Source organism: Enhydra lutris, unplaced genomic scaffold (genome assembly GCF_002288905.1).
Source record: "Enhydra lutris kenyoni isolate GAN:26980312 unplaced genomic scaffold, ASM228890v2 scaffoldscaffold41, whole genome shotgun sequence".
Taxonomy (NCBI): domain Eukaryota; kingdom Metazoa; phylum Chordata; class Mammalia; order Carnivora; family Mustelidae; genus Enhydra; species Enhydra lutris.
In genome coordinates this window covers 14,419,449-14,431,627 of record NW_019154125.1, presented here as the reverse complement: position 1 = coordinate 14,431,627, position 12,179 = coordinate 14,419,449, and the positions used below count along the sequence as shown (strand labels likewise).

General features: G+C 36.5%; 1 protein-coding gene across 1 annotated transcript in view; it reads right to left on the bottom strand.

Annotated features, from left to right (window-relative positions):
* The window catches only part of LOC111155452 (peroxidasin like), a 446,194-nt gene that overhangs the window by 121,841 nt on the left and 312,174 nt on the right, over positions 1–12,179 (bottom strand). The window contains exons 9-10 of the mRNA XM_022515616.1: positions 8,059–8,228; positions 3,943–4,209 (exon numbers count right to left, since the gene is read on the bottom strand). Of these exons, the coding sequence (XP_022371324.1) occupies positions 3,943–4,209; positions 8,059–8,228 (437 nt within the window). The remainder of the gene's footprint in view (positions 1–3,942; positions 4,210–8,058; positions 8,229–12,179) is intronic.

Sequence of the window (12,179 nt, the reverse complement as noted above, 5' to 3'; positions counted from 1 at the left end):
AGTTCCGTATTGGGCTCCTTATTAAGCAGGGAGGCTGCTTCTCCCATTCTTTCTCTGCCCCTCTCCCCAGCTTATTCCCTCTCTCTCTCTCTCACTCTCAAATAAATAAATAAAAATCCTAAGAAAACAAAAATTTTAGAACATGCATAAAATAATATAACTTCTGGTAATTCCACCAAGTTGGCAGAGGAATGGGGGACTCCTTTTTAACTGGTCTCCTAAATTTAGTTAGAAATCTACTAAGCCTCTCTGAAAACCCATAAAATGAGCCTGAGATGTAAGATTATACAGTTCTGGATCTCTACTGGGACAGAGGATCATCAGTCAAGAGGGTGTACCTTGCCTGGATAGAGGTTGATATTTTTTTGGCTGTATATCCCCTCAACCACAACTCAACAGAATGACTAGGAGGAGGAACTCTGAACAAAGAAAAGACCCAGAAACAATGGGCTGTCCTGCCAATAACCAGTAATGAGATTAAAGCAGTGATCAAAAACCTAGCAAAAAATGAGTCTGTGGCCTGATGGATTCCCTGGGGGAATTCTACTAAACACCCAAAGAAATAATACTTATTTTCCTGAAGCTATTTCAAAAAATAGAAACAGAAGGAAAACTTCCAGATTCTTTCTATGAGGCCAGCATTACCTTGATCCTAAAACCGGGCAAACACCCCATCAAAAAGGAGAATTACAGACCAATATCCCTGATGAATTTAATGCCAAATTTCTCAACAAGATCCTAGCTGATAGAATTCAACAGTACATTAAAGGATTATCCACCATGAAAAAGTGGGATTTATCTCTGGGATGCAAGGGTGGTTCAACATTTGCGAATCATTCTATGTGATAGAACACATAAATAAGAGGAACAAGAAACCACATGGTCCTCTCAATTGATGCAGAAAAAGCATTTGACAAAATACAGCATCCTTTCCTGATTAAAACTCTTCAGAGTATAGGGATAGAGGGAACATTCCTCAATTCCATAAAAGACATCTATTAAAAAAATATAGTGAATATCATCCTCAATGGGAAAAGCTGAGAGCCTTTCCCTTAAGATCAGGAACAAGACAAGGATGCCCCCTCTCGCCACTATCATTCAACATAGTACTAGAAGGCCTAGCAACAGAAATCATACAACAAAAAGAAATTAAAAGTATTCAAATTGACAAAGTCAAACTCTCTCTCTTCATGGATGAATGATACTTGATGTGGAAAACCCAAAAGACTCCATCCCCAAATTACTAGAATTCATACAACAATTCAGTAGTGTGGCAGGATACAAAAATCAATGCACAGAAATCACTGGCTTTCTTATACATTAATAATGAAACTCTAAAAAGAGAAATTAGAGAATGGATTCCATTTACAATAGCGCCAAAAAAATTAAGATACCGTGGTATACCTAGCCAAAGAGGTAAATTATCTATACTCTAGAAACTACAAAACACTCATGAGAGAAATTGAAGAAAACACAAAAAGATGGAAATACATTCCATGCTCATGGATCAGAAAAATAAACATTGTTCAAATGTCTATGCTGCCCAGAGCAATCTATACTTCCAACACCATCCCAATCAAAATACCAATGGTATTTTTCAAAGCTCTGGAACAAATAATCCTAAAATTTGTATGGAACCAGAAAAGACCCCAAATCACCAAGGAAATGTTGAAAAAGAAAAACAAAGCTGGGGGCATCACGTTGCCTGATTTCAAGCTATATTACAAAGCTGTGATCACCAAGACAGCATGGTACTGGCATAAAAACAGACACAAAGATCAATGGAGCAGAGTAGAGAGCCCAGATATGGACCCTCAATGCTCTGGTCAAATAATCTTCGACAAAGCAGGAAAAAATATCCAGTGTAAAAGGCAGTCTCTTCAATAAATGGTGCTGGGAAAATTGGACAGCTATGTATAGAAGAATGAAAACCAACCATTCTCTTAACACCATACACAAAGATAAACTCAAAAGGGATGAAAAGACCTCAATATGAGACAGAAATCTATCAAAATCCTAGAGGACAAGATAGACAGTAACCTCTTTCACAAGAGCCACAGCAACTTCTTGCTATTCAAGTCTCCAAAGGCAAAGGAAATAAAAGTGAAAATGAAATTTGGGACTCCATCAAGATAAAAAGCTTCTGCACAGCAAAGGAAACAGTCAACAAAGAGGCAACCCAAGGAATGGGAGAAGATATTCACAAATGACACTACAGACAAAGGGCTGATATCCAAGATCTATAAAGAACTCCTCAAACTCAACAACCCCCAAAAAATAAAATCAAGTCAAAACATGGGCAGAAGACATAAACATGACCCTTTTCCAAAGAAGACATACAAATGGCTAACAGACACATGAAAATGTTCATCATCATTAGCTATCAGGAAAATTCAAATCAAATCCACATGGCAAAAATTGACAAGGCAAGAAACCACAAATGTTGGAGAGGATGTGGAGAAAGGGGAACCCTCTTACACTGTTGGTGGGAATGCAGGTTGGTGCAGCCACTTTGGAAAACAGTGTGGAGTTTCCTAAACAAAAATAGAGCTACCCTATGACCCAGCAATTGCACTACTGGGTATTTACCCCAAAGATACAGATACAGAGAAAAGAAAGGCCATATGCATCACAATGTTCATAGCAGAAATGTCCACAATAGCCAAACTGTGGAAAGAGCTGAGATGCCCTTCAACAGACAAATGGATAAAGAAGAGATGATCCATATACACAATGGAATATTACTCAGCCATCAGAAAGGCTGACAACCCAACATTTGCATTAACATGGATGGAAGCGGAGGAAATTACACTAAGTGAAATAAGTCAAGCAGAGAAAGTCAATTATCATATGTTTTCACTTATTTGTGGAACATAAAGAATGGCATGGAGGACATTAGAAGAAAGGAAAAAATGAAAGGGGAAGTCAGAGTAGGAGACAAATCATGAGAGACTATGGACTCTGGGAAACAAACTGAGGGTTTTAGAAAGGAGGGTGATAGGGGAATGGGTGAGCCTGGTGATGGGTTTTAAGGAGGGCACAGATTGCATGGAGCACAGGATGTTATGTGCCAACAATGAATCATGGAACAGTACATCAAAAACCAATTGTGACTAACACTATGTATGGTGACTAACATAACAAAATAATAATAATAATAATAATAATAAATATAAAATAAAATAATAAAATAAAATAGCTTCCTAAGTAAATTATAATGTTCATGGCTCTAGGAAGCCCTTAAAAATGTATCACTGTAGATTATTGTACTCTTGTCAGCTGATGACAAAAGGTTTTGGGTACAGCAGGTCTTTTGGCATTGCTCCAATAAGATTTACATTCTGAAGGTGCAAGAAGTGTTTAGTGCACACACACCTAAACCCACACACACAACCACAACAACAGAAAGGGAGGGGCAGCCCAGTTCAGAACAAAAGCATAGCAGAAAAACATGAGTTCTTTACAATAGGATTACAGGCCCAAGCATATAAATTACTTACGGTATTCAGAATAGTTTTATTACTGCTTTGTTACACAGCCCAGGCCTGTAAGAGCCATCAGCATAGTCCTAAGCTATGTTAGTAGACAGCTTGGTAAGTGAATATGAATATAGGGCACAGCATTTTCACTTTCATATCTGAAGTGTCTTTCTTATATCTGTGAAGTATCCTGAAGCACAAATATCTTTTGACAGTTTGCTGCCAAATGACTTCATCTCTTCTGTTGCTAAATGGTTGATTATAGCGTTTGGATAAAGACTGAAGTGGAAAAAAAAGTTTTATTATGAAGTAGATTAGTTTTGAAAATTCTATTATGTCAAAAATAAATGGTAAATACAAAAATCTTTTCACTGATTTACATGGCATTATTTTTTTAAGTTGAAAAATGATTTTCTGAATATGGCATCATGAACATTTCAATCATGACCCCCTGCTCCCATACCTTGCACAATTATGTTTGCTGTAGCTTGAACAGAGCCTTGATTATTGTCAGCGTGACATGTAAATTGACCGTGATCCTGCAGGGTGACATTCTGTAAGTATAGTCCTCCAGAAGTAGTCAGGTGCCTGGATCGATCCAGGGCCTTTCCGCTGCCTCTAGTCCAAGTGACATGGGGGTGTGGGTGGCCTGTGGCCATACATTCCAAAGTTGTGCTGGTGCCGATTAAAACCTCTGTGTCCTGGGGCTGAATTATAAAACTAGGCTTGGCTAAAGGAAAGAGAAAAACAAAACAAAATACAAGCACTTTGAAGTTAAGAAGGTTTATTTATTTATTCTACATTGTGGTTTTTTCATTTTTGTCAGTTTCAAAATGCCTTTTTACTAAATATTATATACATACATTAAATTCTCAAATAGTTAAATCTAAAACATCTGGGTCTTAAATCTAGATTTGATATAAACGTGCAGTTTTTTTTTTTAAGATTTTATTTATTTATTTGACAGAGAGAGAGAGAGAGAGAGAGAGAGATCACAAGTAGGCAGAGAGGCAGGCAGAGAGAGGGGGAAGCAGGCTCACTGCTGAGCAGAGAGCCCGATGCAGGGCTCCATCCCAGGACCCTGAGATCATGACCTGAGCCGAAGGCAGAGGCTTAACCCACTGAGCCACCCAGGCGCCCCTAAACGTGCAGTTTTTTTGAGGACTGATTCCCTTGATGCTAGTGCCCACCGATTTTTTATTCTAGGGACTAACTGTTCAAGTGTTCCCACTGAAAAATATCCCCTTCTCAGACTCTCTCGCAGTCAAGGTTATCCATCCATGTGACACAGTTCTGCCAATGAGATGTAGGCACTCATTCCTGGAAGAGTTTCCTTCCCAAATAAAAGAGCAGTCTAACTAGTCATTGCTTTTCCTCCTGTTTGCGAGCTGGCATCCAGGCATGAGTTTAGGTTACAAGAGCCAACTTGGGACCACGATGTGACAATTATGAAGGGGAGAAAAGGTCTCTATGCAAAGGACTGAAGAATAGAAAGATATCATTGGAGCACTGGGCCAATATGGCAGCTCTGTCCACACTCCTGCTCTGCTTGCAGCATATGAATAAACCACTTTTCCGTGCTCGCAGGCGCACACACACGCACACACACACACACACACTGTGTTTACGCCATTTCTCATCAAATTTTCTGTCACATTCAGACAAATACAATACAAATTGACCCACTAGGTATCCTTGTAAATTCAAATTTTAGACTTCCATAGGGGGTGTTCCACTTACTGATTCCTAAGAGTTTCATCTTTTCTGTAAATCTCAAGCAGAAATTAAAGACTTATGAGGATGTTTAACAGTCTTAGTTATTGGGTCTAATTCTGGGGCCTCCTTAATTTCTGAGATGAATATATCATTAAGAGTAGAGATAAGTTTATTTAATCTAATTCAACAATCAAGGTTTATTTTAAACAATATTGAATGCCTTAAGCTAGATAATATGCTGGATGTTGGAAAGATACAAAGACACATAAGACACTCCTTTCCTTGTAAGATTATGCTGTAGCTATGAGGACAGAAGACAAACTAATACTCTGAAGAACTACGACATACCTTGGAAATCAATATATTACAGTAAGGTGTAAAGTACTATAGAAAAATGGAAAGAACTATTTATTATAATAATTGAGGTATGAAAATTTTTGAAGTGAATCAATGGCATTGGAAATGAAAAGGAAGACAATCTGATACATCTTGGAACCAAATTTCTAGAGATTTGATGAAGACAAGCAGCAATGGAGGCTGAATCTGAAGTTACTAATGATACTACTAATGATATCAACAGTGATGGCAAACATAAGATGAAATGCAAGCAAATGTGCTTGAGGGATGTCAAAATTTACATGTGAAAGTGAGCAATAAGGTAGTAATCAGATGAAATCTCAGGAAAGATACCAGCAATAAAATCTTTGAAATGTACATTAATTATTCAAGTTGGATATTCAGGAATTGCTTTAAAACTCATGTCAATCTCAACAGAAGAGGAAGCAATGTGGTTAGGGCAGGCAGACTGGACGAAGAGCAGGTGGGGAGGGCATGAGGAATAACACAGTTGAGGCAACCTGAAGACCTTTGGAGAGAAGGAGAGAACCTTTGGAAAGGACCAGGAGGAAATGGTGTCCAGAAGTCAAAGTAGGAAAACTCCAGTGTGCAGTGTCAGGCTTGACATGGAAGGCAAAGTGAATGACACTTTGGAAAGAGCTAGTGGGTTTTCCAGTCAGAAATTACGGACAAACTCTGTAAGGAATTTTCATATTCAATCAATCTCAGACTCAAATGCATTATTTCTGCCAGCATAACTCTTCATTCAGGGCTGCTTTCTCTACTCCCTCTGTCATTGCCAATGTCACTACTCTCCTCTTCATCGTCACCATATCCTGCTGACCTGCTCATCTTACTCTGTCCTTCTCCTTGTCCTCCAAACTGCTGCCTGGGAGACCTTTATAACAGAAAAATCTAATTTGGAAACACTTAGAGTACAGTCATGAATGATTCAACTCTGCCTTACAGTTCCCCAAATCTCACATAACTCCCAACCCTTCATCTGTATCCTCCAGATATCCAGAACTTCCTACGTCTTGAATGTGTGCTGCTCTGTCTACCTTTATTGCCCTTTCTACTAAGACAAGGTTTCTATCCTATTTATCTGGCTGTTTTCTACTTCTTGCTTTCAGCTTAGATGTCACTGGCCCTGGAAAATCCTTCTTTGAATGAACACAGATCTCCAAGTCTGATCCAAGTGCTCCTCCTGTTAGAGGTGTGGTAGCTGGCTTTGGAAAGTCAGTTATCAAATTTTTGGAATTTTTCAAGCTGACTGTTAAGCATTGCCATTATTACAAATTAAATTACATAAACTCACAACTAAATAAATCTAATTAATCTAATAAATCTCAACAATGATAAATTCTGACATTTACCGCTTCAAGTTATTTTGCATTTTAATATGACCTAGGGTTTTGAAATTATTTACATCTATTGTGTCTGCATGGTAGAAATACTATGCAATGATGTGCTCCTACACATCTCTTCCCAATTCCAAATTCAGTGATGTCATGTCAATCATTGGCAAAAACTGCAAATTGGGGCTTTGCCCTCACCCCCAGAGCCAGTTTCTAAACATTTACCAGTGGGGCATTTGGGTTGGCTCAGCTGGTTAAATGTCCAACTCTTGATTTCATCTCAGGTCATGATTTCAGGGTCATGAGATCAAGCCCCCACATTAGGCTCTATGCTCTGTGGAGAGTCTACCTGAGATTCTTTCTCACTCTCCCCCTTCCTCTGCCACCTCAACCCTATGCACAGGTATGCTCCCTCTTCCTAAAATAAATAAATAAATAAATATTTAAACATATATATAAATAAACAGATATTTACCAGCACACATCTATCCTTTCTGCTTCTATCCCCTTTCCTTACCCATCATAAAATTTATTATTTTGTTGAATTATGGGTATCACCTAATAGACTATAGACTGGGAAGGTGAGACATAGTGTCTATTTCCATCAGCTTCCTGATGATGATACTACTGAAAATAAAATAAAAATAAAATTTTCACAGCTCTGTGCCTGGTTTATATAAGCCACTAATGGCAAAGCAAAGCTCCTGGAAAGTTACAGGAGCATAGGTTGTTAACTATATAATCTTCAACATCTAGCTCAGTGGGCATTCAATAAATATTTGTTGAGTGAATTAATTATGAATGAATAATTCAATGATTTGTTAGAAAGGATGATAGTCTTGCCTAGCTACCACTGATTCCCTTGGAGGATGCTGGGTCATCTTCTGGGGAAGCTGGATGGATAATCAAAAGGACAATGGCAGCCTTAGGACAGCACGTAGTGTGACTAGAAAATAACAGAACTAAGGCAAGAAATTAAATAAAGTTCAAGAGGAAAAAAAAACTCAAGTTTCTGTAAAAGATTAGAATGTGATAGACAATGACAACTGTTTCACTTTAAAGCATTCCATTCCTTAAAGAAGCAAGATACAGTCATTTTCTAGTGCAAATAACTGATGGAGAACTGTTGCATTTACATTAAGTTCAGTTATGGGGGAAAAAAGTTGTACCTGGAGGACTGGAGTATCTGAGCATGGCATTCTGTGTCTTGACCTCCCCAGCTGAGTTTCTGGCCATACACTGATATTCACCTTGGTCTGACTCACGAGTGTTTCGGATCATGAGTGTCCCATCATCAAACAAGTTAAATCGAGAATCATCTTCCAAATCCAACGAGTGGCTAGAAATACACATTTCATATACATATTATTTAACTCCAATCATATTGAAAACACCTAACCAAGACTGAAAATATAGGACCTTATAAATATGTTTCATGTATATCAACATGTTGACTTTTTATAATAATTCAGATCATTTTAATTTAAATCCTAATTGTCCCTTCCTATTTCTGAGATTGTATACTAAACACAGGTTTCAAGTCAAGACATGATAGAAAGGAAGGAGGTTTAAATGTCCTACTTTTGAAGGCAGCATGAATTTAAACACTGAAACCATCTCTCTAATATGAAAGATACTTCAGCATATTGTTATACCTCTGAATTCCTATTTTTTAAAAAGTGGAATTGGGGCACCTGGGTGGCTCAGTGGGTTAAGCCTCTGCCTTCAGCTCAGGTCATGATCTCAGGGTCCTGGGATCAAGCCCCGCATTGGGCTCTCTGCACAGCAAGGAGCCTGCTTCCCCCTCTCTCTCTCTCTGCCTGCCTCTCTGCCTGCTTGTGATCTGTCAAATAAATAAATAAAATCTTAAAAAAAAAAAGTGGAATCATCAGATGGTGATATGTAAGCTTTGTACCTCTTTTCTGCATGTCATTTCATATGCACTTATATTTTGTTGAAGAGTAGAAAAATATTCATATTCAAGGCAACATAGCTCAAAGCTGATGATAATTACACGACATGGCATTAAATAAGCACATCCATTTACCCAGTTGTTGGAGGTTAGGCCCTCGTAACTGAACTGGACCATTCTGGAGATACTAGAAAAATATTTTTTATCAATAGAAGTGGAATACCCATTGAGCACAGTAGTCTTCACTACTGTGAAAGAAAAGTTCAGGCATCAGTAATGTGTTTTTTGGGTTATCTTTAGAAGTAAATGCAAAGCTACTAACACATAAACATATGTCAGAAGTTTCAACAGAATTTTTTTTTTTTGTCTCACCAGGGTATTTTTCCCCCTTTAGAAATATTGAATAATCATGTGTGAGGAGGAATATAGAGTTCACATGAGTATTCTTAGGACTATAACAATATTAAACATAATAAAGTTCCCCCTAACACACATTCATCACTCAATAGGCATTTGTTAAACACTTAACATATTGTCTCCCATCAATAACACTCTTAAGAGAGGAAAAAGTCCATTGAGAGGATTTCATTTCTTTCTTTTTTAATTTGTTTTAAAAGCCAATGGCTTCCAAGTAAACATTTGTCTATTAATTTAAAATGCGCCAACACTGACAAAGAATAACTCATCTTATTTTCATATATGTGAAAACTAAAGCAGGTTAAATTAAAGAGATGGAGAAACCATACTTATTCAGCAATTTACATCACAAAGGATAAAGAGGAACATAATGGCCATATTTCACATCCATTCTTTCGGAATGGAGCAGAAAAGAAGGCAGGACAGATAGATGAAATCTGTTCCTTTTCACCCACTGAAAAGCCTAATTTTAAGAACTACCAGTTAGTCAATGAGAACTTCAAGTTACTATTTTTGAAGAGATTAGTTTTAGGAAATACAACATTGCCTTTGAAAGGCCAGCAATGCAGAGCATAGGAAGCTAGATGCTGTAAGTATAGACTGCCACAACTACTCAGTGCCAGTAACATGCAGTGAACATCAGAAAACATATTTTTTTAAAGTGCACAAATTCAAAAGTCTTATTTAGTATTAAACTAATTATTTTAAACACAATTCTAAAATCATCTAACCTTGAACCCAATTAGGCCTACTTGCAAAGTAGCACGCCAGCAATAATGGAATTGCGCCTTTTCCAAAGATGATTTAATTTCCTTAAAGTTTGTTCTAGGAGCTTCTGAGCTGGTAAACACGTAGAGATTTAGGCAGTGTCACACTCAGAAAGCCCAGAAACTGTACCTCTTCCCACATACCTTGCCCTATGTATCTCTTCCATCTGGCTGTTCCTCAGTTATATCCTCTTATAATAAACTATAATTTAACTCTTCCCAATTCCTTGAAATAATAAGACAGACATAGCGCCTTCCTTCATGGAAGTAGAGTCTTATAAAAAGACAGACTAGTAACAACATGGCATTTGTCTCAATCTCCATATGGATGGAGAATTCAGACAAAAGAAAAAGGAGGGAGAACAGGAAGAGGAAGAGAAAAATAGTTGTATACAAACATTACACACTGAGAAATAAAGCAGATGCAGAAAAAAATTGTCCTAAAAGTGACTCCTAAAATATCAAAAGTTACTAAATGTGTACATGATATCTATCTTCTGGCTAGACAATGCAATAGAATTCACCAGTTTTTATTCTTTAAAATGATTTAAAACCAATAGCAGCAAATCACACCCATAAATTTAAAATGCACCATTCTTTTCCTGGTTATTCTCCCCTTTCTTCTTATCTTCATCACTATGCTGTTAAAAGTTGTTTGTGCATGAGTCATGATGTTTCTTCAAAAATTCAGAGCAAGTCTTTATGATTCAATATATGTACCACATTGTCAATTTGATGCAAAATATGTAGTAATCATATGTAAAAACACAAAGGTTTGCTTAACTAGAATTTACTTAGCTTTTTTCCCCTTGAAAATTTGCCAACAAACACATTTGATTTATTAAAGACAATTCACTGCAACAAACATTTAAGTGCTTTCTAAGAATTAGACCCTATGTCTAGGCACCAGAAATATAAAAATGAATAAACTAACATCTATGCCCATAAATTTAAAATATCTACCACATAAGAAGGCATGTAGTGAAAAATTATAAGTAGAAGATAATTATAAGTCTTGCTTGTAATCCACTATAAATATTGTACTAATATTTGTCACAGTTTCAATTTTTTTGAAATGGCCAAAATTCCCACGGTCTAGAGCCTCAACATTAAGAAAAGCATGGCTGGTATAGAAACTTCTTTGGTGGTATGATTACCTTGCTCACCATCTACTGATTATAAATTAAAAGCCAAAGTCATTAGCCGTCCAGTTGTTTGCAATCTTTTCCTCCTACATTCATAGGTAAAACCTTTATTCCAACAAATATGATCTACCCTCTTTCCAGAATTCAATCATAATTGATTTCCATCCTGTGCCTTTACTCATTCTTTCTCCAGTTGGAATGCTTTCCCTCCTCTTTGAATTAAATCACTCATTAAAAATTTATTTTGATAGTTATTTCTAGGTAGTGTGATTACTCTCCTCCTGAGAAGACTAAAGAATTTCCAAACATCAACAAATGGTTGATTTCTAATTTTATTAAATTATGTTTAAAGAAAGGGGTCTTTATGAAGTTGGTTCTTTACTATGAGTTGAGATTTTTATTTCTTTATATGTGATCAGTTTTGATAAACATTCCATAGTTACTTGAAACCATAGCATAACTTAGATTTTTATGTGTGGATATATGTGTTACATACAAAACCAGCCTTCCTACATTGTTCTTGTTCATTTTTGTTCTTATTCTTTCTAAGAGAAGAGTACTGTCATTTCTCCCTATAACTGACTTTCTGCCAATTAATCCTGGTAATCCTCTTAATTTTGTTTTATTTTTAAACAGCTTTTTTGTTAAGTATAGAGAGATTTGTGACTCTTATCTCCAGGTGAATTGTTGCTGATCACTTATGATTTAATGATATGCAATTATACTTTTTTTCAAATTTAGTTTGGTTGATATTAATCTGGATATAGCACCTTTATTTTGTTTAGACAACTATGCTATTATATGTTTACCCATCTGGCTTTCACCTCCCCATATCATGTTTTAAATAAACATATTTAGCACACAGCTGAATTTTTTAATTCAATCTATAATGTCTTTCAAAAGGCTATTTAAATTTGTACATTCATCATTTTTATTAAGTATTTAAGCTTATTTCTGATGAGATATTTTGTTCATTTTCTGTCCTTTCCCTTTCCTTTACCTCAATTCTTTTTTTTTTTTTTTTTTTTTATTTGTCAGAGAGAGAGAGG